General features: G+C 43.4%; 2 protein-coding genes and 1 long non-coding RNA gene across 7 annotated transcripts in view; 2 read left to right on the forward strand and 1 right to left on the reverse strand.

The window, feature by feature from the left end:
* Positions 1-7,089, forward strand: part of LOC126995738 (inositol-tetrakisphosphate 1-kinase-like) — a 42,400-nt gene extending 35,311 nt beyond the window's left edge. The window contains exons 12-13 of one of the 3 annotated variants that reach the window (XR_007750668.1): positions 1-4,958; positions 5,195-7,089. The exon at positions 1-4,958 is cut by the window's left edge and continues 2,424 nt beyond it. The gene's annotated coding sequence lies outside the window, so the exon portion shown is untranslated. The remainder of the gene's footprint in view (positions 4,959-5,194) is intronic. The other 2 variants (XR_007750669.1, XR_007750670.1) reach the window with 2 other exon arrangements.
* Positions 7,090-7,922: 833 nt separating this feature from the next.
* On the reverse strand, positions 7,923-22,040 carry LOC126995737 (chymotrypsinogen A-like). Of its 3 annotated transcripts, none has more exons than XM_050855593.1 (10): positions 22,021-22,040; positions 13,878-13,931; positions 13,365-13,508; positions 11,567-11,666; positions 10,878-11,025; positions 10,354-10,490; positions 10,018-10,181; positions 9,132-9,224; positions 8,659-8,807; positions 7,923-8,225 (listed from the first exon to the last, which is right to left on the reverse strand). In XM_050855593.1, the coding sequence occupies exons 2-10, from the start codon at positions 13,927-13,929 to the stop codon at positions 8,061-8,063; spliced, it is 1,152 nt and encodes a 383-aa protein (XP_050711550.1). In that variant the 5' UTR covers positions 13,930-13,931; positions 22,021-22,040; the 3' UTR covers positions 7,923-8,060. The 3 variants fall into 3 exon arrangements, with proteins under 3 accessions (XP_050711550.1, XP_050711548.1, XP_050711549.1); XM_050855591.1 differs by lacking the exon at positions 22,021-22,040 and adding an exon at positions 16,680-16,840; XM_050855592.1 differs by lacking the exon at positions 22,021-22,040 and adding an exon at positions 15,586-15,606.
* A 3,502-nt stretch (positions 22,041-25,542) lies between these two features.
* The window catches only part of LOC126995326 (uncharacterized), a 9,534-nt gene continuing 7,576 nt past the window's right edge, over positions 25,543-27,500 (forward strand). Inside the window, exon 1 of the long non-coding RNA XR_007750207.1 lies at positions 25,543-27,178. This is a non-coding gene — a long non-coding RNA (uncharacterized LOC126995326). The remainder of the gene's footprint in view (positions 27,179-27,500) is intronic.

The raw sequence follows: 27,500 nt of genomic DNA on the forward strand, positions 1-27,500 counted from the left end.
GGTGCACTATTTCACAATGTCCCCGTAGAGACATACCTCCAACACTTCCCATTTTTTATTACCCTCGGAGCATGGGCCATCCTACCTTTTACCCCTTCGGGGAAACTCAACAGAACTGCAGGAGCAGATGCCCACCGCTATGCCACCACTGTCATGCCCCGGGAACTGTAGTATTTCCTCTATTTCCCAACACGTCCTTTGCGTGTATCGAAACACACAAGAAATTAATCAAGACAAGGTGAGGGTATTCACCGGTTGCCTGGGATTGAACCCGCGACCAACGTGACGGGAGAGCCACTCCTTACTGAGTCGGCCAAAGAGGTATCCCCTGGCAAAGTGGGTTATGGGAGGCTAGTTCATCAGGCATAGTTGCTGCATTACACTGCTTTGTTTACTATTTGATTGACAAGATGAGAGAACACCCCGTACTGCGGAACCACAGTCCAAAAACCTTTTTTTCTCCAGTATGAAAATTGTAGAAGTACTCCCAGTGTTGTGTTCCTTAAGCAGGACAGGACATGGCAGTGGTGGTCCACTATGCTGGAAGGTGTTGCAAGAAATATCTCCTTGCTGAAATAAGTTGTTTTGCTGTCCATTATGCATGTGCACTGGGGGTATACACAGCAAGAAAAACATTAATTTGCCTGGTTTTGCTTTAGTTTGTCTACTTGTGATCTTTGTGAGTGGTGAGTGAAATATGGAAACAGTAAGCAAGTTGAACCTCTCTGTGAGCTATTTTGCAGCTGCAATGGAAGGTGAATGTACAACAGGCATTGAAAAGTCAATCATTATGTTAGTGATTTATTGATTTGCGACAGAAAGTTAGCAGATTATCTCATAACACACCGAAAACTACCAGAAAAAGATAGGTTCGTCCAACAGTGTCCCACAGGTGACGTTCTGGAAATTTACCCATTTCTCTGACGAGGTTTGGGTAAACACTCCTGTCCTCCAGTCTTTGAAGCCATATAATCATGCCCACAACTGCTTCTTCCTTCCATTTAACTGCTGCACAAGCCGCGACAGCCCGTACTTTAGCAGACAACGCCATGTGGATACAGGGCGACTGCCTTGTTTACTGGCAACCAACATTGGCCGTGTCACGCACACCCGGAAAAGTTGGAGTTGCCGGTTACCCATACCGCCAACACGATTGGAGGAAAAAGGACCAATTTGACACCAGCAGCTTTAGACTCCCTCAGTTGGGTGACCATGTTCACACATGCTGGGGTGGGATTCACAGAGATGTGTGCTAATGGCCCATGGTAAAAACAACGAACTATCGATTTAACTATCACTGTTAACTTCAGAACAAAGCTTTCAAGTTGTCATTATTTTCACAGGTGGCGCCAGGTCGATACAGGGCGACTGCTTTGTTTACGTTGCAGATATGGGCGACCAACCTTGGCTGTATGTGACGCACACCCAGAAAAGTTGGAGTTGCTGGTTACCCATACCGCCAATGCGGTTGGAGGAAAAAGGCCCGGTGTGACACCAGCTTACGGACGACCGATAACTCGCTCTAGGTTGGGTGTACGGGTAACCGTAGTTGTCTGTAGCCCCAACGGTTGAAGGAAATCAGTCAGTGAGACACCGCCTTAACCCCTTCACTCCGGCGACGGCGACGTCGGTGTCCGACGGGCGTCCGAAGGCGTCACAGTTAGTCCCCTTCAAAACCTCTTAATCCTCTTCCATTTCCTCTTAATCCCTTTCTAAACCTCTTAAGAGGAAATGGAAGAGGATCAAGAGGAATTTAGAGGAGGATTGAGAGGTTTAGAAGAGGATTAATCCTCTTCCATTTCCTCTTGACCCTTTCCGTACTGTGACACCGACGTCTGTGTCATGGATGGAAAGGGTTAAGGCAGCGAGGCTGCTGATTGGGTGAGCGCTGTCGATGATGTCATCAGGCTCACAGTAAATCACAAACGTGTTTTCAAAAACTGCCAGCCAATCGCAAGGCAGCCACCTTCAATTGGGGCTTCAAAACGATCAGTTCTCACTTCCCATTTTCCTCCTTTTACCAAGGTACATATTTTGAGATAACAAGGGAGTAAAATCGAAAAAAAAGGCCTCACTGGTCGGAACCAATAAGCGTTTTTCCAGTGTTTTCAATACCACGAGTTTCGTAATCCTCGAATTTAGTGCTATACCTTCGGAACGAAGCAAGCTTGAAACTCGGGAGGGTACTGTAGAAACATTGTAGTTAGTGGGATATCAATGAAATGGTAGTTGTAGAATTTGATACCAGTCAATAAATGCATTAGTTAGTAGGGCCCAATTCTCCCTGTATAAGGGTATGGATGGCAGTCAAAATATTGCATATTTCTAAAATTTTCTACAAGCAGTGATTTTTTATGCTGTTTAAGCCTAAACGCAAAGCACTAGTGCGAAATTAGTAAACTTCAATATACAAGCAGTAAGAATGAAACTACTTTTCATGATTTAAGGGTATTCAAATCATCTTGAATCCTGATGGTGATTGTTGTGAAGCCATTGAAAGTGTCAGCAGAGTATTGTTTTTGCTTGAATTTCTTATTGACTTCACACACACACACACACACACACACACACACACACGCACACACACACACACACACATAGCTGATAAAATGCTCTGAAGGGATAAAGGAAAGCACAGATTCAGTGGAAAAGTTGAATAAAGAGTGGAATAAGTGGGAGAAGAATCGAAAGGATGATAAAGTGGAAGTGGAGCAAAGAGTTAAGATTTTGGAACAAAAAGTTGACAGTGGTGGAGAGATGATGCAAAGTGGGAGTGTGCAGAGCTAGAATGTCATTGTGTTTGGTGTCAAGGAGAAGAAGACCCCCAAGCAAATCTGCGAGGGAAAACAACTAGAGAGATGTAGTGAAGAAGGTTGTGCAGAGGGTACAAGAAGAGGGAAGAGACCTGACGAAAGAAATAGATGACTGTCATAGGATTGGAAAATACAATGGCAAAAGAGATAGACCATTTAGGATATGATTTAAGGCACAGAGTGAAGCAGAAGAGGCCCTGGCAGGAGCTTGGAAGCTAGCGGGAGAAGAAGACACCAAAGTGATGTGGCTGAGAAAAGATCTGAATGAACAAGAGAAAAGTTGAATGAACTTAGAGGTGAGGTTCGTAATTTAAATGAGAAGAAATTGGAAGAAGAGAAGGATTTTTTTGGAGAGTAATGGATATGAAAGTGAGAAAGTGATTCAGAGGATCGAGAGGAAGGAGGGAACGAAACTAATAGAAAAGGAGGAAGGGTGGAAAGTGTCATATACAAATATTAATGGAATAGTTTCATCGTGGATAGAGTTTAACGACTATTTGAGAGACAAAGAACCTGATATTGTGGGGCTGTCGGAAACTAAATTGTGTGACCCAATTGAGGTGGTGGAGATTGGAGAAGGTGCATACAACATATGGAGGGGAGACCAAAAGATAAAACAGGGAAGAGGTGTTATGTTGATGGTAAAGAAAGGCATTAGGGTGGAGGAGGTGATTGAGGGTGAAGGCTTGGCAGAAGTATTGAAAGTGAAAATTGTGGGTGCTGAAGGAAGGAGGCAGTACGTAATAGGGTATGTGCCACCAAGAACAAGTACATGGAAGGTCCGAGAATATGAACAAATGATACAAGACACAGTGAGTTGCCTGGATGGAATGTTGAGAGAGAGTGAGAGAATAATTATAATGGGTGATTTCAATTGCAAGGAGGTAGAATGGGAGGATTGGCAGATGCAGGGAGCAGAAGAGTCATGGGGAGGAAGACTCCTGCAACTGGCAATGGAACATGTGCTGACTCAGTGGATTAAGGAACATACCAGATTCGGGAAAGATGGCGAGGCATCAAGACTAGACCTGGTATTTAGCAAGGAGCAGGAAATAATAGAAAATCTTGAAGTAGATTGTCCAATAGCAAAGAGTGACCATGCAGTTTTGGAATTTGAAATAAGAGAAAAGAGAATGACAGAAGAGTCTCCAGTTTTCCCTCTCCAAACACACATTTCTCACACATATAAATCCTCTTTCACCCCTCTCTTTCATGTATTCCTCAACTCTATCCTCCCAACTCACTGGGTTTTTTCCTATTACACCTGTCCCCTTGATATTACTCATATAGATTCAATAGAGTCAATAGCCGCATTCTACGATTTTTTTAAAGTCGACTAATTGCTATAATCGTAATTAATATTTCCCTCAGGTTAAATTTCCCCGCTGGAATCCTTAAATTTCCCCCAGGTTGGGAAATGCTGATCTAGAACATCAGTTAAATCAGTGGAGGTGTCAAGACTACACTCAGCACGCACACGACGAGCAGAAACTAAAGGAAGACCGCCAAAACAGATCGGCTGAGGGAACGTAATCGCTCTGCAGATGCCATGATGCGTAGGCAGGAACTGTAGACTATTTTTTAGCACGGAGTCGTCTAAGGGGCAAAAGAGGTGCCACTTAGTCACTTAGCATCGACATATACATAGTTACACACGCTGTTCAATTTCCAGAGAGCTTCTTGGTCTCCGGCGCTAACGTCATGCTCGTCGCCCACGTCCGAAAAAAACTATATGACGCCAGCGGCATAGGCGTCGTTAAGGGGTTAAGGCCAAGTTGGATAATGGTAGATATAGATACAAGACAGTATGATCATAGATCCTCTCCCGTATACAACAATTAGATAAATACAACTACAGTAAAACCTCACCATTTGCGCGGCCTTAATTTGAGGCCATCATCCCACCATTTGCGCAGGGGTCTTGCCATTTGTGCACCTCTCCGCTATGGTAACGGCGTCTCACTGGCAGCAAAATGGCGTCCGCTGATCTGAGGACGTTTACTAGCTGTTTTGGCAGCAAAATGGCGCCCATTGATCTTCTGAGGACGTTTTCTAGCTGTTCTGGCAGCAAAATGGCGTCCGCTGATCTTGAGGACGTTTACTAGCTGTTCTGGCAGCAAAATGGCGTCCGCTGATCTTGAGGACGTTTACTAGCTGTTCTGGCAGCAAAATGGCGTCCGCTGATCTTGAGATTTACTAGCTGTTCTGGCAGCAAAATGGCGTTCGTTGATCTTGACGTTTACTAGCTGTTCTGGCAGCAAAATGGCGTCCGCTGATCTTGAGGACGTTTACTAGCTGTTCTGGCAGCAAAATGGCGTCCGCTGATCTTGACGTTTACTAGCTGTTCTGGCAGCAAAATGGCGTCCGCTGATCTTGAGGAGGTTTACTAGCTGTTCTGGCAGCAAAATGGCGTCCGCTGATCATCTGAGGACGTTTACTAGCTGTTCTGGCAGCAAAATGGCATCCGCTGATCATCTGAGGACGTTTACTAGCTGTTCTGGCAGCAAAATGGCGTCCGCTGATCATCTGAGGACGTTTACTAGCTGTTCTGGCAGCAAAATGGCATCAGCTGATCATCTGAGGACGTTTACTTGCTGTTCTGGCAGGAAAATGGCGTCCGCTGATCTGATGACGTTTACTAGCTGTTCTGGCAGCAAAATGGCGTCCGCTGATCTGATGACGTTTACTAGCTGTTCTGGCAGCAAAATGGCGTTCGCTGGCGAGCTACAGCTGTCTACCACCCGCGCGCTCTCTGCCGCCAGTGAAGAACACTGCTAACGTACACAACATGTCGTTTCCCGCCATAACCCGATCGCCTCTCCTCGTCTCGTGGTGACTGCGATTATTCAATGTCTTCTGCCTCATCTTTGCACCACCATCATGCTGCAAGCAGCGTCATCGAAGCCTAAACCCCGGAAGAACCCGATAATGACCATAGCACAGGTGGAAGTGATTAAAAAGATGGACAGTGGAAGAAAAAAGCGAGAGATTGGCCGTGAGTATGATGTGTTTCCTGCCAGCAGACCTTTTATTTTTAATTAATTATTATTATTATTATTTTTTTTTTCTTTGGCTGGCAGGGGGAGGGGGGTTGGGCCGGGACCGCCCATATGTATTTTTTCCATTTGCGCACCTTCAGACCGCCCATATGTGCGCAAATGGTGAAGTTTGACTGTAGGTAAATACACACACTCTCCGTAGTGCAATGGTTAGCACACTCGACTCACCACTGAGAAATCCTGGGTTCAATCCCCCGGCAGACTGGAGAAGGATGGGCGATCTCCTTACACCCACACCCCTGTCCACCTAGCAGTGAATGGGTACATACACACATACCTCCCCCACAAACAGTAATTCACATACACACATAACCCCTCCCTCCCCCCCCCCCCCCCCACACAAACACAGTAATTCACATACACACATACCCCCCTCCCCACACCCACACCCACACACTAATTCACATACACACATACCCCCCCCCCCCCCCACACACACAGTAATTCACATACACACATGTTTTGTCACAAACAGCCTCGTAAGGACCAGCAGGTCTGCTGTTGTTTGTTCTTCCTTTGTTTTTATTTGTGTTCCCTCCCCCCCCCCCCCCACACACACACACACTTGTCATTAGAAATAGGTTTTTTAAGCCTTTCCAATATATTAGTACTTATTTATATCCTCATATCTCATTAGTACATCTTAACATAAAATAAACATACTTTCATCTTTAAGTAGTGTACTTAAAAAAAAAAAGGATGGCTACAAAACCATGAGTGAGTCAGATGATGTGTTCCACGTAAATCATGTAGTTCCATGGAATCGCATTTTGTAGATGTTGCTTTGTTATTTTCATTTTACATATGAAACATCCATATATTTAATCCACATTGTTTTGGGGAACCATTTTATTACTATCAAAAGAGAAAGTTTTCTGGCTTATGTTTGAAATATAAATATGCTTGTACATGTACATTAAAATGTGTGTATTTACAGACATTGTGCTACTTGATATACAATTATTATGTTTATGATTTTTTTTCTAGGCTACTCTATGAGTAACTGGGGCCTTGATACTGAGGTGATGCTGGAGTAACGAACTGTGCCAGGGACAGATGAAATGGGTACCTTGTGTCATAGCATTTATTATGATGGAAAGGCCCACTGTCAAATTAATGTAGAATATCAGCCCAAACATTTTTTTATTACCTTAGAAAAGGTGAATATTCAATAAAGGCATCATTATTTTTTTAATAAATTTAACAAAGCATTTTAATTGTGAGTTTCCTTATAATATTTTAGTCATTAAATACCGACCCTTCTTAATCTTCACCCACAGGATTGAACACAAGGAAGTTTTTTTTTAGAAAATCTAGACCCACTCTTCTACTATAACTATACCTTAAAGACAAACCTCGATCTGAACTGAAGGGGACGATCCGCCACCCCATTTTTAGAAATTATTTGATAAATATCGAAAATAAGTTAAATGCTCTGGCATGACCGTCTATGCATAAGCTATCAAATGGCAGGTTTTTTTCCCCGCGAATTTAAATGTCCTACCGAGACTTGAGTTTAAATGCCTAATAAGGGGGTGTGGCGAGCCGGTCCATGAAAAAAATCAACTGTCCGAATCATCACGACCCTATAAAATTAAAACAATGGCTGGTTACACTCCACTTTCAGCACGAGAGCTGCAGGGGTGTTCGTGTTCAAACACTGTCCTAAGTCCTCCCAGAATCTCTTCATCTCACTCATGCCTTTCCTTCCCTTATGATTCACTGGTGCATACACACACTCATGCATACCTTACTATCCCTATATTCCCGGTCTTCCACACTATCCTCGAACCACACCACCCATGCCCATCCACTCCCGTCCACACTCGTGGGGAGGCCAACAACGCACACCCGTGTATCACCCTTCCCCCCCTCGACCCCTGCCCATACTACTGCCCCCTACACACCCTCCCACAGCCTCTCCCCGCCCTCACTCCACACACCACTACCTTTCATATGCGTCTTCACCAAGAAACCATCATGAACCTTGTTGTGTGCCATCAAGGGAGGGGAAGGGCATTACTCAGGACAATCGGGGTAATATACGATATTTCTGTGATAAAGCTTTATTTTTCCAAGATATATTTTTTGGAGAGAACTGCAACACAGAGAAACATTTCAAGCTTAGAGATGGCCACACATATAGGCTAGGTTGATCCAAAGAATGTAATTTCAATCCCACAGTGACTCACTGACGTACGTTCTGTTCGATCCAGCCCAGGAAGGATCTGACATCCGTGTATACGCCCGGGAACTCCTTCCGAGCGCAGCCCACGCCAAAGGAGACGACCCCAACCACGGAATACTTGCCCGTCGTTAGGTCCAGGTAGTTCAAGGGACCACCGCTGTCACCCTGTGAGGACAAGTGTGTAGAAAATATTCAGTGCCAGAGAACTGATTAAGCTAAACAGTTTTCAGGCAATAATCTGTGAGACGCTACCAACGATAAGTCTCCAGTGCTCTTTTCTCTCCCCCTTCCTCAGTGAATGATAAAGATATCTAACATTTGTGTTCATACGTTAATCGGTAGGATAAGATGAAAACGGGGACAAAACAAAACAAAAAAAATGGAAAGAGCCCTCAGTGATCAGTTACCAGAGTTTCATACTCTCCCTTTACCAAAGCCCACCTCCCTCCGACTATTTTATAACGGAAACTGCTCACCCTGCTGAGCGCAAGGCCGAGACTCTACCACGGGACCACGGGAGCCCTCCTGCCTAGTACTGTTGAATGTTCATTAAATGACTACGGTAAAGGAGGAAACTGAATTACGTGTTTGTACTTACAACGCACGCGTCCGTTGTGCCGTCGCCAGCACACATGGTCCTTCTGTCTATCACTATCTGCGGAAGCCTTTTGTAGTCTTGCGCGCAGCTGGCTCTGTCCTTAAGTGGCACCAAGGCCTTCAGGGGAATACTGGGAGTCTGTAAATTTGCTGAAAAATAAATAGTTTTTGATGCTACTTGCAGTATAACTCATGGATGGCATACATAGCAAATTTACCCATGACATGCAAATGCAGCCAAATAGTAGTATCTTAACACTGTTTGGAAAAAGTAGTATCCTATTGTATTACAGTAATGCAAAGACTACATACCAGTCTTAATGAATGGCACTACTATTTAGACATTCCCAGAAAAAAAGTCATCCCAACTAAATCTGCAGACGATATTATTCTTCAGGATTAATTATATGAATCAATACAAATGATCACCAGAGTCACGAAACGCCGCCATGAGACACTAAACATTATACTCACAGTGTTCTGTCCTGCCCCAGCCCGTTACGACGAGTGACTTTCCAGTGAAGTCACCGGGCACATTGTAGGGCAGGCACGCGGGCTGGACGAAATCTGATGGCAAGAAAGCGTTGCATTAGACACGTCCGCAACTATGATAGACAAGCACATATCGAAAATGTTGTTGTTATTATTATTATTATTATTATTATTATTATTATTATTATTATTATTATTATTATTATTATTATTATTATTAGTAGTAGTAGTAGTAGTTGTAGTTGTAGATTCATCACCATTGTTGTTCTTGTTGCTGTTGATTTTTTTAATTAAGGTAGGAGTCAAGGGGAAAAAAAATAAATAAATGCTGGCAACACGCTGCCACCATAATAACAGTTCAGGAGATGCTGAAAGGGAACATTTTTGGCTAGTGTCTTGAAAGAGTTTAAAATCAAATGAATGAAGAAACAGACAAGGAAATGCTGCTCCAGGGTTTACCATTGAAAGGGATGGTTGTACACTGGCTTACTCTTGGACCAGGAAGATGGATATCCTATAATAGGATTGGGGGCTGCATCGAAGGAAATGGGCATCGAGGCCGTGGGAGGGATGAAGGCATAAAGTTAGTACCTATATATACGTTCAGAAGAGCAGTTAACATAAAATGAGCTATACAAGATCGCAAGGGAGCCAACACGCAGGCTGATTTTTATTTACTGAAGACTTTATGATGCAGTAATCGCGACCAACAAGGCTCGTTCATTTAACTGTAGTCTGTTCCCAGAGTTGACGGCTCAGGGCGTATACGTGGAAGGTGAAGGACGTGTTAGTAATATTTTAGAGCTACGAAGCTGTGAGAAGTTAGACTAATGGGAGTAACAGAAGACGAGAGAGCCGTCATGCTAACCATTAAATCTAGCTTCTCCGTCCAAAATCACGATGGATATGTCGTTCTCTTGGCTCACTGCGTTGTATCCTCCGTCGCGGTGTTCCTTGATGTTGAAGTCCTGTGGTGGTGTGGTCGTGTCGTCAGTTCTCACGAGGTTGTAGTCCCCGAGCCGCACTACCTTCCTGTTCAAAGCCAAAGCCTTGCGTCAGTATTCTTTAGGGCTAAATAGTAGTCGAGCATGCTTTAATACAACATGATAAATTTGATCAAGCTTTTCTCTCGTGAGCTTTTACATATTCTTAAAAGGACTTAACCCCCCCCCCACCCCACCCCCCACACACACACAGTACTCACGGCGCGAACTCTGGTTTGGCGAAGCAGTGTGCGGCAGTCAGCACGTGTTTGCGAGTGATGAGAGTGCCGCCACAGCCTGCCCGGAAGGTGTTCCCGTTCCGGAAGCCTAGCGCTGCCAGCCAGGGCCACTCGCCGGGCTACATCGCCAAGGGAACAGCGTTGAAATAGTTATAATTTTGACGTTTTTCACTGTCCTTACGTAACTGTGTCCTTATTATCATGGTGTGCTCATTTTTTTTGTGTATGAATACATGCACACACAAAAATGCCAGCTAGCAAATTAACTCGCTCTTGAATAAAACAATTTATTCCACCCACTTCAACACACGGTATTTTACCAATGATGGGAGCGCTTGCCATCGATTAATGATTGAAAACAAACACCCAACCTTTCTTCTTACTCGCCATGCCTCCATACATCCAAACATATACACATTCAGGCATACACACATCCATAAATTAATCCTTTAGTACACACACACACACACACACACACACACACACACACACACACACACACATACCGATGTATCCTCGCCGTTAACCACCCTGACACCCGAGGCCTCTCCACAATCGATTTGGTTGAGCCCGCCGGAGCGGGTCGGAGAGCCTGCGGGTTGGTTGCTGGAGGTTTGATCGACACAACACAGGTGCACAGTGTTTCTGAAACGCCTTCGTAGAAAAATAAGAGTGAATTAGGGACTCGAAATTAATGTGATGAACTGACATACATAAGTCGGAACTGAAAAAAACGCTAAATTAATTTATTTTTATTTCATATATTTCATTTACTTATGAAGTTTGTATTCCCTACCTACATATGCATCTGATGGAAATAAGCAAATGAGAAGAGCCGTAACTATGAAAATGGTCAACCAAAGGCTAACAAAATCAAGAGATGAAATATGAACATTTGTCGAACAGGACGGAGACCAGGAACGTCCGACAGAGAGAGACGGACAACGCTGGGAAAGGCCTCTGCCCTGCAGTGAATCAGTAATGCTTGATAATGAAAGTGATGATGAAACGCTTTCTTTCTCAGTTATTATCCGTTTGATTTTTCTTTTTAATGGTCAAGTTTGTATTCCTTACTTACGTAATTATGCATCTAATGAAATCGCACACAGGAAAAATCATAAAATGATTCACATGCTCATGCTATTTTTGTTGATTAATTTTCTGATTATGGATGATTTTAATGTACATATCTTACCCGCAGATGCGCTGCCTCAGAAATGAGAGGACAGATGGCTTTCGCAACTGGCTCCTCAGGGAGGCGAATTGTCTGCATGAAGAGAAGGACTGGCACGTACCTGTATTGGGGGTGAAAAAAAAAGAACAGATTAAAACATATGATTTTAAAAAGCAAAAAAAGAAAAAAAAAACATGACCGACACCAGATTTAAAAGAGAATAATAAGATCACTAGAATGAAGCAAAGTGGAAACTGTAAGTAAAACATAGATGTCAAGGATAGTCTAAAGAATATTGTCAATGGAAGAAAGAAAGTTATATATATATATATATATATATATATATATATATATATATATATATATATATATAGAGAGAGAGAGAGAGAGAGAGAGAGAGAGAGAGAGAGAGAGAGAGAGAGAGAGAGAGAGAGAGAGAGAGAGAGAGAGAGAGAGAGAGAGAGAGAGAGAGAGAGAGAGAGAGAGAGAGAGAGAGAGAGAGAGAGAGAGAGAGAGAGAGAGAGAGAGAGAGAGAGAGAGAGAGAGAGAGAGAGAGAGAGAGAGAGAGAATTCATGATAATTGTCAGGAAAATAGTTTGAGGGGAAAAATCTAAAGAGAGTGAAATTCCAAGAGATACATCAGAGAGAGAGCGTAATTTGGACTATACTGTTAGCCATGAAGGGATATTCGTTTTTTTCTAAGTTTCCAGTCACGAATGAATGGAGAGACAAGGTTTCAATAATAATTCCAGTGTGTTGCTGCGGGAGGTGTTTCCATATAATGAGACTAGATAATTGATAGAGTTGAGGCAGTTCAAGGGCGAAGCAAACATCAATGAACCTGCTCCTGCAAAAAAAGTGATAAAAAGAGGCCGGGACGATATTCACTTTGTCAGAGAGGTGTTTAGGTTCTCCCTCTTAAAAATATTTAGCTCGTAGTAAAGAAGAAGAAAAAAAAGGATGTACCAAGGTTTACTAATGAAAGACTGAGGATGCTGATTAACTCTTCTATTTGGAATTGGAACAGCATAGGAATGAGCCAGAGTAGAACGTGAAGTCACAATGCAGTCGTGCAGTGGGGCTGTTAATTGTAGTCGTGGAGGAATGCAGTTTGTTAGATCGTAAGAGCAGGTATCATGAAAAATCGATTGTAGACAGAAAAAAAGCCACATTGTGGATGAATTTAAAGGGTAGAAAAAAGCCGGTTAGAGGAGGGGAACTGATGAGATGAAGGCCTTGACTCTTTTCTTTCAAAGAGCTGTGAGTGAAACCCTCCACACAGGAGATGCACATTGCCCTAAATATATAGCAGGGGACAAGGCCCTTGTATATTTTTAGTTAGCATCTGTGAGGGTGAAAAGAATTGGGGCAGACGATACAGAACGCCTAACCTCGAGAAAGCTGATTCAGCAATAGATGAAATACAAAGTTTCCCAGTGAGCTTTTGAGTAGTGACCAAGATCAGAGAAGGCCAGCAGTACACAATTTAGTGCCGCACCGAAACATTTTTGTTTTACTCTTTGTACTCTGGCAGGGCCGGGTCTGTTTGCCAGTCTTAACACTGAGGAGGATAGCAGATGAATAATTATATTGTAAGCAGCCCATGCTTAGTGGCAGTACATCCCTAGTCTACGCTGTTCTCCTATTTGTGAACCAAATAAGTGATAAACCCATGGTTCGCTTTTTCAAACGGAGGCAAATATAATGGAAGCAAGTGAACTTGAGTTTCAGGTGAAAATGCTGAATGAGAAAGACGCTGTAGAAGTTGAAAACATGAAGCGGTGAAGAAAGGTTTATTGCGCCGCTAGCGTGCACTCACCAGTCTCACCACCGGGTGTCACACAGGAGGGAAGACCGCTTCCAGGGTTTGTATTTTGGCGCGTGGTCAGGTCAAGGGCTTCAAACAACTCAGCGTCGGTGGCCTCCACGCCTCCGCCGTCCGGCTCCTCGCCGGGGAATCGTACTGTTGAAGAGAAGGCAGATATATATTTGGAGACAGTTTAAAAGTTAACACGAATAGGTATATGAACATTCAAGTTGACGTGGAATTCAGAAGAAAAGACCAGATTAATTAATTAGTTAATCATCAAGATTTTGTGGATCCAAAGACCTGATAATACGTGAACACGCAAGCAATGATTTGATCACACGGTTACTGACCTCCCGGTATTTGTCAACCCCAAAAATGTCTAAGGTGTTTGGAAAAGATTGTATATATATATATATATATATATATATATATATATATATATATATATATATATATATATATATATATATATATATATATACACACACACACACACACACACACACACTAGGTGTAACTTACTTTGCGCCTGCACTGCCGTCAGAAGCAGGAGTAGGCCAAGGCTGTACATCATGCCTGAAATGGAAGACGGAAATCATGATGTTGGGGGACACTTGACTACATTTTAGGCTTGGTAACAAAATACTATGTTGGCATCAAGATTTCACCGACCCCACTCCCTTGTTGCGTCCCATCATTATGTCTTACGGCTCTGCCTAATGCACACGGCCCAGCTAATCCTGCCCAAGGTTGTGTTGGCATCCCACGCTAAACGGGGCCGCCATTTTTTTCCTATTCCAAACGGCAACTATGTTGCTACGCGGGTCAAATAAAACTGTATGAGGTTTTTAAGGTTGTCGCTAGTTGGATAAATCATATTTGATACACGCACAAAAAAAAAATGTTATTAATAGCCAACTCCATTTTTTTTTCTTTGGTGATTGAAATTTGCACTTGTATGTAGACTTCTAAAAAAGCACTGGCAGTCGGCCCCAGCCCGTTAGTGCCCCAGCCGGATGTTTCGTTTCTTTTTTCTTTGTAACGCTGATATTTCTTGCTGCTTGGCTCATGCTGCCTACGGTGGTCCAGCGTTCTTAGGCCGCTGGGCGATGCTGTAAAATAGACACCCGTGGATGGGATGTGGGCGAGTCACCCTTGTGTTCACCACCTCCATATCAGTACAACCCTTCCCGTCACCCCCCCCTCCTCCCTCCCACACATCAGCGTATAAACTCTGCAGACACGCTACGTAAAGTGTGTAGCGTGTACTAGCTGTGCCTGCCGGTTTGCATCAGAGTAGGAAAAATCTGTCAAGGGGTTCGGGGATTCCCTTGGCTCCCCCACCCCGTTCACCCCCTCACCTCCAATCGCTCGCCAGTACAAAGACCTTGCCACCTGCTCCCTGACTTTCTAATTCACTATTTCTTTGTATCAACCTCTTCGTCTATCCCTTCTGTCCTCTTCCATAGCTTATACTACACTTTGCAGTCGAGAAGCGAAAAGCATCAGCCATTAGTATGCAATAGTAATGTTTTAGTTCATCTGACCGTAAAACTTTCAAGAGAAAAGCTTACGAAACATTATTTATACCCATGGGGCAATGTTGAGGTAAACATGGTGACATAATTACTGTAATTATAAAAGCTTATGGCTTTTCATAGGTTCTGAAATGTGATTTTTAACGTTTATTAAGTTTATACGTATTCATGCAATGTAGGAATTATACTCAAGTGCAGATGGATGTGTGGTCTCCATTCACCCTTACCTGTGTTACCTAGCAGCCCTTGGGTTTCAAAGTATAATCATGGCGCTGCGGCCTGCATCCTGTGGTGATAACTCTCCTCTATACGTGTTCGGTCACAGCACTCGCCTGTGGCGCCATAACGGACCTTACAGGCAGACATGCTTCTTTTTGTGCAAGTGTCATTACCCTTAGCCCATGAACCCGTAAAGTTTTAAGCTCATGGGCAAACTTTCCTATGGCTGCACACCAAAGCTAGTACCATTCGGTGTACTTTATATGTGACTGTAGTTGCTCAGACAACTGATCGATGAGTCACAAATAATAAAAAAAAAATATATAAATGAGTAATGTTGGTTGTGGTGATGTTGATAATGATGGTGATAATAATAATATTGGGAGTAAGAACAAATCCATAGCGCAACACACACACACACACATACACACTCTGCCACCCGACAACAATCCTGTCCACGTTTTCTCCCTTACCTGGCTGGGGCCGTGCCTTGCATGCCAGGGTAGCAGACGAAGAGCACTATGCAGCCCCCTGCATGTGTGGCTTGTCGAGGAGGAAGACCATATGACTGATCTGCGGTTGGTTGTTTCCCGAGGTGTTTACGTCGATGGGATTTGACACTACTATTATGTCTATTTCCTGAGTCATAACAATGGAGTGTGCCGTTTCAATTTCATCACAATTAGTTTCGTTTCTTATTTCTGCACTAGAGTATCTCTTTCTCTTCCTAATGGCTGCATCCCACACTATAGATGTTCCCAAGTTTTGTCCCTTTGCTGCTCTGCGAATCTCATCTCCGTGTCTTGACTCTCATTACTGCCATATCGTGCTGTGCTTAACGTTAGCTTTTTTTTCACTAGCCAGTACTCGTGTTTATGCCTCGATCAAAACATCACCTGCAAACACACGTCAAACAACCTTCAAGCAAACGGCAATGCATTGTACGCAGGTCGCGGCCGCACAACTCACTTATGACCTTGATCATCTCACGGTTTATCATTATTTTTTCACTATTATATTTTGTCATCATCATCATCATCATCATCATCATCATCATCATCATCATCATCATTGGACGCAAGTGAGTTTAAGACCCATGAGTCATCCCTTGAAAAATGTTACATGAAAAAGACTGAAATGCTGTGTTATAAGTTGGAAACACTGAGCGGTGAAGAAGTGCCTACTGCGCAGCTAAATTCTAAAACAACCCAGTGAGAATCTCGGCGTCGCAGCGGCCCACGGAAGGGCAAGCTTGCGCGTGCGGTGTGTGAGACCTGGAGTCATATTTTGATGCTTTTTCAAGAACCAAAGTCTTTTCGTTGAAGCAGTGAATCTGTACAGAGCGGAGAGTCTGCGAAAAAGTCCATGTGTAAAGCAGCTGAGCGCACAAAAATGGCCACAGCTTTATGCGAGACAGTACTGTCTTGAATACCCAATCCAAACTGAGGGCTAGTTTATGTAAGTAACCTTCCTGATGCGAGGCGACTGCTGAATATCCTTGTTCTTTGTTCAAGTTTCTTAGTTCTTATGTCTACAACCTACACATTGCTGGCAGAGTGAAACTTACCGATGTTGTGGAAAATAAAGCACTGGAGTCCTGCTCACACTACTGTCTTCGACACCTGCCACCGAAGGACTGTCTGTCTGCTGGTCCTGCTGGTCTGCTCACATGGATACAATCAGGCGCCAGGGTCCAGTACCTGAGGACCTATACTGCCAGATGCCGCCACGTTCCAGGCGACAGACGCAGAGTTGCACCACGCGTGTTGCTTCTTTCTCGCGGCATCATTTCAGGGGGAATAATTTCCTAGACTTGTTTGCGTGTACTTAGCTTTTTGTTTTATCAAAGCCACATGAAATGCTAGCGTTCAGAGAAACTATTGGAAATTAAGATATTATAACGGAAGTGATTGGATAAAGTAAGCTTATATAACATGCCTGAAGCTATTTAGATAACTATTGACGAAACTAGCACACACACACACACACACACACATTAAAGTTCTTAACTCAAGCTCATAAATAACTGGTTGGTAACCGCATTATTCCACTAAAATCCATTTGACTGTGAGTGGGAAAGATGTTTTTTTGGGGGGTGTCGATGCGTCATACCCATTTCCTCAAGGTTGGCAATCTTTATTTTCTTTGAAAATCCCGACTGTAAAAAGCTGAACGGATGCTCTCCATGGGTGGCGGCGAGTTGAATCCTGTGGCAGTTCTTTTACAGAATTTGTCTTAATTATATTAGTCCTTGTGAGTACTTATTTCTTTTCTGTATTATGTTTGTATTTGTATTTCCAAGAAGTGTGGCAGGCGATGGGCCCCGAGATGGGCCTAGTGGCTCATTCTCCTCGCTCTGGGGATTCCCTCGCCAATGGTCTTCCTACGACGGGACAAGAAACTGTACACATCTATTCCTGGAAACCTGTAGAGTTGAGTGTCTGAAGATAATCATAAACATCAGAATATATGTGGCTTTCAACTTTCTTCAAGCATATTTGTCTATTATCTATATCTATATTTATGTATATCTATCTATCTATCTATCTATTTACCTATCTATCTGTCTATCAATCTATCTATCTATTTTTTTTCTGTTTGTAGGGGGTCTATACACTGTAAAAATATTATACCACTTAACTTTACTCACTGGAATGCAAGGTATCGTCGCGGAAGGCCGAGTCTTGAGCACAGCATTACCTTTGTTTCGCTGCTTGCCTGGAAGTGTTGTGGGACGGGATGGAGGATCGTGGGTGGCTAAGTCGAGGAAAAAAAGGTATCTTTCGAGCGTATAAATTATAAAAAAAGAAACGTAAGAAAGACGAAGACAAAGAGAAAATAGGAAAAATATAAGAATAACTGAGAAAAAAAGAAATTTAAGAATAAGAAAGGAGAAAAGAAAGTTGCATAAAACTACATACAGTGAGACAGGCTGACAGACAGATACAGATATTCATTAGCAAGCAGGCAGGCAGATAAACAAACAGGACATATCCTGCTAAAGTATTCAAACAGTAAGAAATGAAAAATTATCACGAGGTCCCAATAAACGAAGAGGAAAGTTTTCGGGTCTTTCTTTTTGATAGGGGAAGAGAATAAATTAATACCTGTTGGCAACCGTGCGGCGGAATGAAGGTTACTTCTTAGAATACAGAGAAGCCTGCCCTTGCGGTGTTCCTAACAATGGCACGCTACCACCTGGGATTTTTCAGTCGCCGCCGAGTGGCCTATGACTACCCACATTTTTTTTTTTTTTTTTTTACGTTGATTGCCTATTGCGCCAGTAGGCATCTTCCCGGTGGGGCCTGATGGTCGGCCCAAGGCTTCTTCCAGGTGGGGCCTGATGGTCGGCCCAGCCCGTTCTGGCGCAGGCGAGTGTTTATAGTGGCGCCATCTTGCATTGGCTCATGCTGCCCCCCGGAACTCGTTCTTGATTCGGTTGGACGGCTTCCTCTAGAGGACAGCATGTGGGTAGTTTTAAGCCACTCGGCGGTGACTGAAAAATCCGAGTGGTAGCGTGGGGATTCGAACCCGCGTCGTCCATCACGCGGTGAATGTGGGCCCAGTACGCTACCACCTACGCCACCTAAGGACCACCCATCGACCCGGACTCTAGCGGAAACTGTCCAGTGAATCAAGAATGAGTTACGGGGGGGGGGGGACAACACGAGCCAAGCTTAACTGGCGCCACTATAAAATAAATAAATAAATAAATAAATAAATAAATAAAAATTGCCTGCGCCATGACGGGGTTGGGTAGGAGGTGGCGTTGACGGACTATGCGGGTAATATTATGTCAGATCAGTCAACGCCGTTTGTTTGTACTGAGCGAGTCCGTAACACCGTGAGCCAAACCAATCCCCCGTAAGACTTTCTGGCGAGACTCCCCGTTGTTCTGAACTACGCTACTAAGGTAATATATATATATATATATATATATATATATATATATATATATATATATATATATATATATATTATATACACGCTACCGGAAAGTTTCACATAGTACCTTAGTAGCGTAGTTCAGAACAACGGTGGGTCTCGCCAGAAAGTCTTACGGGGGATTGGTTTGGCTCATGGTGTTATGGCCTCGCTCGCTCAGTACAAACAAAAGGCGTTGACTGATTTGACATAATATTACCCGCATAGTCCGTCAACGCCACCTCCGGCTGTATGGACATGTGACACGTTACCCAGAAGATGACCCTGTTCATCGGGTTGTCTCTGTGAGAGACAATCCTGAATCATTCTTTCTTCCCTTTCACTGGTAAACTCTGGAACATATATAGCATATAGCATACGACTTGACCTCTTTCAAGAGGGGAATATCAAGACACCTGGCCAATCGAAATTGACTTATCTTTTGGCACACACTTCTCTACTTTCATAGGAGTAGTGCTTAGAGGGTTTTTCCCGTTTTCATTTATCTTTGCCACTGAGCTGCTTCCCTAACTGTAATACCTCTCTCTCTCTCTCTCTCTCTCTCTCTCTCTCTCTCTCTCTCTCTCTCTCTCTCTCTCTCTCTCTCTCTCTCTCTCTCTCTCTCTCTCTCTCTCTCTCTCTCTCTCTCTATATATATATACACACACACACACACATATCTGTCTATCTATCTATCTATCTATCTATCTATCTATCTATCTATATCTATCTATCTATATATATATATATATATATATATATATATATATATATATATATATATATATATATATATATATATATATATATATATATATATATATATATATATATATATATATATATATATATATATATATATATATATATATATATATATATATATATATATATATATATATATATATATGTGTATTTTTTTTAGGCGCCGCTCTGTTCGTCATGAAGGCTGAAACGTTTGTGCCACCATTGACGTAATCATGTACAGTCGACGATAGTGTCACGGTTTTCAGAATGTTTAGCCTGGTGGCGGTATCTGGCAACTATACCACAGGCGCATTCACTGGTGATGTTAATGACGCGTATCAGTGTGTACAGTGTGTGTTTGACCGTGAAATTATAATATTGTATAATATTATATTATATTATAACAGAATGTAGTTAGAAATATACCAGATTACATGAATTCAATTTAGAAATGCGATAATGAATGTCTTCTACATGATGATGATGATGACGACGACGAGGTAAAACATCACGAACAGTCTGAAACACTTTTTCTTATTAAACTTTGAAAATACCGTGTGCAATGCTGTCCTTCACAGAGGCAGGCAGTGACTAATGCTCCTTACCATCAAACAGCAAATAGGCTTGAATGTCTGTTTAACTCGCAGCCTTAATTCCCGTCACTGTAAAGCCTCAAAGACAATTCAGATCATCAAAAATCTAAAATCATTTCTCCGTGAAGATTACGTAATATCTAAGTATAAATACGTGTGTGTGTGTGTGTGTGTGTGTGTGTTGAGTGCGAGCGCGGAAAAGCCCGCGGTCGACGACGCCATCATGTGAACGTTTATAGCCTATTATTACATATATTTTTTTTTTTAAAAGAACAAGATCTCGGCTGTCAGGGATTTATTTTTTAAGTTAAGAGGCATAACAATCTCCCTCAATAAGTGCAGTATATTTTTAAATGTATCATAGTTTGATAAACAACTTAGAATTGCTCTTGACTAAATTTGACCGAAACTAAAAGCTCGTGTCAAAATGTAGCGACAGAGCCTAAAGAAAAAATATTTATTAGGCGTTAGCGACGGGCACTTTTGATAAATATCTATCTTAAAATTATGGAGAGTGCACCTGTGACCACCGATCTTCACAACAGGACGATTTCGATAGGATGTAATAATTTTCATGTCGCGTGAAGCGGTTGCCAGATGTCGCTTTCTGAGCGAAACTTACTGGACAATGTGACACTACTCTCTATAGCCGACTGTACATTGTCCTGTGCACCTGAGTTGGGTCTTTCCAGGAACTGGAGGGAACCAAAATGAGTCGGCCGTTTCAACTCATGACGTGGGGTGCTGCGACTCAAGCTGCGCCGCGAGGAGGGGAGTTTTTTATAATTTTTTTTATAATCATGTGGCGACGCTTTGTTTGCGAAGACTTTCACAGCTGCATCCCACAGGAACCTCAACTCTGCCTTTGGTGCAATAAGAGTAACTATTTGATTATAAAAGAGCCTCGATCAATACAGCCCTCGAAACCATAAGAATAACCACTTCAAATCAGCTAGGTTTGATGATAAGCACTGCCACGCAACTTGAGGTACCTACGCAGGGCGGATGATTCGCTTTACTACGGCTGTTTACAAGTAAACAAAGCAATCACTAATAAGATAATAGCTAAAGCTGAAAGAAGTAGTAGTAGTAGTAGTAGTAGTAGTAGTAGTAGTAGTAATAGTAGTTGTAGTAGTGTTGCGTGGAAAAGGAAATTATCATGGTTATACAAGTCTGACGAAAGAGGAGCAGGACAGATTCTTCTACACGTATGCTGTTGGTCACCATGGTGCGTGTGTGAGCCTGGTAGTTTCAAATGGATTAAATTCTTGCGCGTTCCGAGGAAATCCTGGACTACTCCAGGGGCAGAATGTAACAGTAAAGTCTGGCAATCATGTCGCAAAGTACAAAGTTATCATGTCACGACCGTGCCACAAGCCTCATAAAGGTCGCGCAGAGTACAAAGTTGCCGTGTCGGGCCGAGGCTCAAGAGAGGAACTCCGAACTATTCCTACTTGCGTCACGTTGGTAGGAAGTGTCGGGAACGTCATCTGGCCGGATTATGGCATTCTCTTGCGTCCTTCCTTTCCTAGAGACTGGTAATTCTCGAAACCCTGAACCTTTACCGAGCGCTACTTTTCATATTGTAAGTGGAAGTATAGAAATTATAATTTCATAAGTACCTCTATATATTTAAGTACTGACCTGCATGTGCCCCTCACCAGCGGGCTTGTGGCGGCATTACTGAAGGATCAGATATTGTTTGATGTACTTAGTGGCATTTCAAGGATTAGAAATACTATATAGGACGCACTCGCTAACGAATGACCAACCAAACTGTCAGTAGGGAAACACATTGTTAACACGTAATCCAGTTGCAGGCGGTACCTGCTTAACTCGTGACTTCCTGTAGAATAATAAAGTGTCATGGTTCTACGCACGAGCCTTCCCACTCGCCTCTTATTGGCTGTGGTCCGGTCACGACGCAGCACCGCCACTCGCCTGTCTGGCAACTCCTCATGCACACAACAACTCTCCGAGTAAACTACTTGCATCACGGTGGCTTCACTGGTTCTGCGAAAGTCTTTTTGATCTTCACGAACGGATGTCTTTTAGTTATAGGCAACACACGTCTCAAAGTGAATATCAAGCAGCTTACACCACTGTAAACAGACCACAACTTTGCTGCGAATTTCATGGGCTGAAGCTTTTCAGTAGGAGGAGTTGCTGTGGTGGATGGCCTTGGGCTGCATGCACTCTGCAAAAAAAGCTGAGTGAAGCGCCCTCCCCCACACCTATATGTGATACATAGCTTGCATAAAGATGCATTTGGGAGGCAGAAGGATTTGGACACGAAAGAGAAACGACTAATTTTCTGAGGCGACATATGAAGTTTCCCGATAAGATTCTGGCTCTTTTTTTTGTCACACACACACACACACACACACACACACACACACACAGTCTCTCTCTCTCTCTCTCTCTCTCTCTCTCTCTCTCTCTCTCTTTTCATTAAGGTTTAACGGACAGTCCACTTGTCTGAACTTGTTCTTGTCCTCTGAACGTCTATGCAAATCTGTATTTTTTTTTTTTTAAGCTCCCAGTATCTAATAGTTACCCTTCAAACATAGTTTTCTCTAAAGATATTACACGCCATTCTCTGTACATTATTTTTCCAGTAGTCCTCGTATAAATGTAGATTTTGTTTATTACTCGATGGCAGTGGCAGGTATCATGTTTCATGCTTTTAACAATGCCATGCAAAGCAATCTTAGTAGCATGCCGATTTTCACAGGCAAATAAAGCCAGTACTGCTTGTCTGGTTGTCTTGTAATCCTATTTATTTCAAGAGCCATGCGTTGTTTCAGATTTCGTATATAAAGATGTCTCCAATAGCAATCAAGATTTTCTAATAATCAATCAATCAATCAATGGGGTCATACACCGGGGGGCACGTCGCCTCGCCCACCCTACGAGGCCAAGCCAGGGGGTCCCTCCGGGCGAGTCTCCATGCAGGGCCCCTTCCCATCCTGAGTACCTCCCGGCAGGATCTATCGACTTGGAGGAGGCCTTTGGCCTCCTCCATTCAGGATTGTCTCGTACAGAAACAACCCGATGAGCAAGATCGGCTCCAGGGCCATGTGCCACGTGCCCGTATAGCTGGAGTTGGCGTTGACGGACTATACAGGTAATATATGTCGAATCAGTCTCACGGAGTAGTCGCCGGTTTGACACAAAGTCATTCCAGCGATATCCCATGATTCTGCGAAGACATTTATTACCAAAGGCATCAATCCGCATCTCCAAGTCCCCATTTAGTGTCCATGTATCACAACCATGCATAGAGTAAGACTGGGAGCACAATTAAGGTACTTGAAGATCCGGTTCTTTGTCCTTCTGCACAGGTATCAACAACGTCATATACTCGTGTTGAGCGATCGAGTCCATAACTCCGTGGGCCAGGCCAGTCCGCCGTAAGACTTCCTGGCGAGACTCACCTTTGTTATGAACTACGTTACCTAGATACGTGAAACTTTCTGAGATCTCACCGTCCTCGCCACACGCATGAACAGACTGTACTGCTTCACCTACTAAGCCTCCAAACACCTATACCTTGGTCTTGGCCCAGGAGACCTGAAGTCCCAAGGGCTTCGCCTCCTTGTGCAGTGCCTCGAGAGCCATCACCAAAACCTCCAGCGACAACGCCAGGATTACTGCATCATCGGCAAAAACAAGGTCAGTGACCCTCGTATTGCCAATGGATGCTCCGCAATGACTCTGGTCCACAACTCTGCCCAGTACCCAGTCCATACAAGTGCTGAAAAGCGATGGGGCAAGGACACAGCCCTGCCTCACTCCCGCATTCACGGAAAAGAAGCTGGACAAGAAACTTAAAATAATAAAAATAAAAGTGTTAGTTATGTAAAAAAAGTAAAAAATGTGTAAATTTGCGGGAAATCTTGGGTAAAATATGCGAATTTAGGATAAACTGGAGGCTTATTTCTCTTTTCTTCATGTTGTTGCTTGTTGGGCTATTAGCCTGTTGGGCTAATTATATCTAAGCTACAACATATTGAAATTTCAGTCACGAGGTCTGATTTTAAGGGTTTTATAGCCAAAATACTAAACCGAAGCTAAATCCATTAATAAAGTTAGCGGTTAGCGGTTAGTGTTAGCTTCCTCTTATTTCTTTATCAGTTTAGCGGTTAGGCGTAAGCGAAGCTAACTTTTTAGTTAGTGATTACCAGTTAGTGAAGCTAACTTTTAGGTTAGCTGTGCACACCAGTGCTGCTCACCATAGGGCAGGGACGCAGGACCCCTGGGAGGATTAATACCCCGGTTACCCAAAGGAAGAAGCATGAACAAGAGAGAGAGAGAGAGAGAGAGAGAGAGAGAGAGAGAGAGAGAGAGAGAGAGAGAGAGAGGGGAAAGAGAGCTCGGGGAGGTTGAAGTCGCTGCACTCCTCATTCAGATAGACCTGCCCCTACCTCACCTTTCAAATAAAATTAACAAAAACAGTCAATGTGAAACATATATGGTCCCCATAAAAATAAAAAAACTGACCAGTCAGCTCAGGATCCATACGACAGACGTGGTTAGCTGCCCACCAGCACTGAAGTTCTCTAACATGTGTGCACATGCAACACACACACACACACACATATATATATATATATATATATATATATATATATATATATATATATATATATATATATATATATATATATATATATATATATATTACGCCCTGAGCAGACACACGCCAGTCCTCGTCGACAGACCAGTTAACTTGGTCGGCTAGGCTGACGTCAGCCGATAGAGTCGGTCTGTCACTCGACAAAGGGCCTCTAGTCCTTCCTCGGAGGCACACGGAGGACGCACGCGTTTGATCCTGACTGACTCCATATAACTGCCCGTGACCCCACCCTTGAGGTGGCGACAAAAAAGCCCTTCCAATATATATATATATATATATATATATATATATATATATATATATCTTTATATATATATCGATATATATATATAATGGGATGCTGAGCTTCATGACCAAGGGTAAAATCTACCTTTGTGCACTTTGTAATCCCACATCGAAGGCAGCCTGGTTCTGGTGTGGCAGTAAAAATGAGAATGTTAGTTGAGTTTACCCGACAGAGAACCAAAGGTCGCTCATGTTCAGTGAATGAAAATATGATTATTATAGTCAGTGATCTCTCCTGAATATTTAGCAACCCTCAATTTTAAGGTGTTGATTTCATCGTTATTTTTGGAATATTTACCAATATTACCACCGTGCCATCAGTGTCTTGATACATCATACAAAGAGGATTAACCACAAACACACATTGGGGGCAGGGCGGCAGCGTGGCCGCCGAGACACCTGTTGCTCGCTGGACGAGTAAATCACGGCTCGCTCCGCCTCAGAGAGATCCTCCCTCGCTTTTTCAAGTGTTAATGTTCACGTTGTAATTTTGCTGCCCTCGAAGCAGAGCAACCCGTGCATAGTTCAGCACTAAACATATATGCTGGAGCCATAACTCGGCAGAGCCACGCGGACAACAGGTTGGCAGTAGTGGTGGAGCCGGGGTACGCCTCCGCTTGCCTGGCCCGTGGCCCCAGTGGCCTCCCAAACCCGCCACCTCCGGGCCTCGGGCACGGCCACCCCATCCCACCTTGGCGAGGGTTGCCATCTGTTGCTTCACTCACATCAGAACAACATGATGTTTGAGAAGGAAAGCGAGTCCCACGTTCACCACTTGGTCACAGGAAACACGTGTCTTCTACCAACACGAGGCGTCACTCTCGCAGGGAAACAACATCCAGTGCATGCAACGAATCTTTCATTAACACGAGGAATCTCGGACTGGAAGTGTCCACAAAATCTTCATCAACAGTAGCTTTTACTTGGTCTTAGTAAGTGAGTGTGATCTATGATGACCGACTTCCTGTAACGAAATATAAGTATTTGTTGAGATGACTGCAGTAATAATGAAAATGGAACTGCTTGCTCAAGAAAAAAGTAAATTATCGTACTGGTGTCGCGGCATCTCAAGCCAAACATCTCCGTTCAAAGCTTACAAGTTTTGGTATCTGCCTTAGCAGTGGGAGGCGGTCGCGTGTAACCCTGTGTAGGGATGCCCAGGTCCCTGGGTCGTGTGGCTTTGACAGAACACAGTGAAGCGGGAGCAAAGAACTGTGTGAGTGGTGAGAGGAGTGAATGGAAGTGGAGTGGAGTAGTCTTAAATGGGCACAGTGGTGTGGGGGTACGACGTGGTAGCAGGGAACGCAAGGTGAGGTTCCCTGCTCACCTCACTCGTGGCGTGGCTCAAGAGGCACTGCTGTACTATGCCAGGCCCACCTTACCCCTCCTTTGAAATGTTTGTGTTGTAGTGTTTGACGCCCCACGTCACGCCGTGTTGACGACCTGGTGATGCTGAACTCCTATTCCATTTGTACGAGTTCGTAATGGGCGTTCATGCGATGGGTGATGGGATGAAAAAATAGTATAGTGCAACAGGAAGGAATGACAACCAAACGCATTGAGAACACTCGCTTTATCAGTCCGTGAGTTGACATACACACGCCGGGAGGTAAGCAGGATGCTGAGTGCCGAGCGCTTGTCGCTGAACTAATTGTAACCCTGAGAAAGACGAAGCTTGATAAAACATATCACTAAAGACTGTCAGGAAAGACTCAAGTCACTGCCGGAAAAAAAAAAAAGTGAGACGAGGCGGTCAGTGGATGCTGCGGCGTGGGTGGAGGGGGCGGCGAGGAGGACTATGGCAGCTGAACTGGTGAAAGACTTGCCTCCACCTTGGACCAATGCTGTTACTCGGGATGGACGCATCTTCTTCGTCAAGTAAGGAAGTATATTCCTGTATTTTAGAGTAGTGGCAAATGTGTATGTTGGGGTTACGAAGGTGTTAGGGAGGAAAACAAAAATCTTAAGATATTTACACCATTCGATCTATGTTGTTACTAGTAGATTCAGATGCGCACTTCTTAAAAGCAGACAATATTTACCTATATTTATCAGTATTGGCGGAAAGTTGTGAGTCACGGAGGTGGTAGGAAGGTTAAAACTAACTTTGTGTCCCATTTTCATGCATGGTGTAAAAACTTCGCCTTCCCATATATCCTGCAGTCATTCAAAATGATGTACGATCTTACCATTTGCATCG

Source organism: Eriocheir sinensis, chromosome 8 (assembly GCF_024679095.1).
Source record: "Eriocheir sinensis breed Jianghai 21 chromosome 8, ASM2467909v1, whole genome shotgun sequence".
NCBI lineage: Eukaryota > Metazoa > Arthropoda > Malacostraca > Decapoda > Varunidae > Eriocheir > Eriocheir sinensis.

Coding starts and splice junctions, on each gene's coding strand:
- LOC126995737 (XM_050855593.1), bottom strand. CDS start 13,929: ATGATGTACAGCCTTGGCCTACTCCTGCTTCTGACGGCAGTGCAGGCG. Junction 11,667..13,364: donor GACACCCGGTGGTGAGACTG/GTGAGTGCACGC, acceptor CCCCCAATACAG/GTACGTGCCAGTCCTTCTCT. Junction 9,225..10,017: donor CGGAGAAGCTAGATTTAATG/GTTAGCATGACG, acceptor TCTTGCCATCAG/ATTTCGTCCAGCCCGCGTGC.